At 65.6% G+C, this 326-nt stretch overlaps 1 protein-coding gene across 1 annotated transcript in view; it reads right to left on the bottom strand.

The window, feature by feature from the left end:
* The window catches only part of LOC104127863 (trypsin-3-like), a 40,958-nt gene that overhangs the window by 28,710 nt on the left and 11,922 nt on the right, over positions 1 to 326 (bottom strand). Inside the window, exon 5 of the mRNA XM_035896054.1 lies at positions 7 to 115. Within this exon, the coding sequence (XP_035751947.1) occupies positions 7 to 115 (109 nt within the window). The remainder of the gene's footprint in view (positions 1 to 6; positions 116 to 326) is intronic.

The raw sequence follows: 326 nt of genomic DNA on the forward strand, positions 1-326 counted from the left end.
CCTGGCAGACGTTGGAGTAGACGCCGGGGTGGCCACGGTGGCCGCAGACGGCCATCCCCCAGGAGACCACGCCCTGCAGCTGCCCCCCGCACACCAGCGGGCCACCGGAGTCACCCTGGGGGGGGGAGGGGGAGAAGGACACGGTGGGGGTCACCATGGGTCAAGGAGAAGGTTCTTGGTAGGAACCCAAACCTTGGATCCACCTGGCCACAGGCCATGGCTCAGCCCCGTGGGTCAAGGAGAAGGTTCTTGGTGGGAACCCAAACCTTGGATGGATGCAACCATGGGCCATGGCTCAGCCCTGGATCTGGGGGGCAAGGAGAAGA

This window comes from Egretta garzetta, unplaced genomic scaffold, assembly GCF_000687185.1.
Source record: "Egretta garzetta isolate BGI_Z169 unplaced genomic scaffold, ASM68718v1 scaffold866, whole genome shotgun sequence".
NCBI classification, from domain to species: domain Eukaryota; kingdom Metazoa; phylum Chordata; class Aves; order Pelecaniformes; family Ardeidae; genus Egretta; species Egretta garzetta.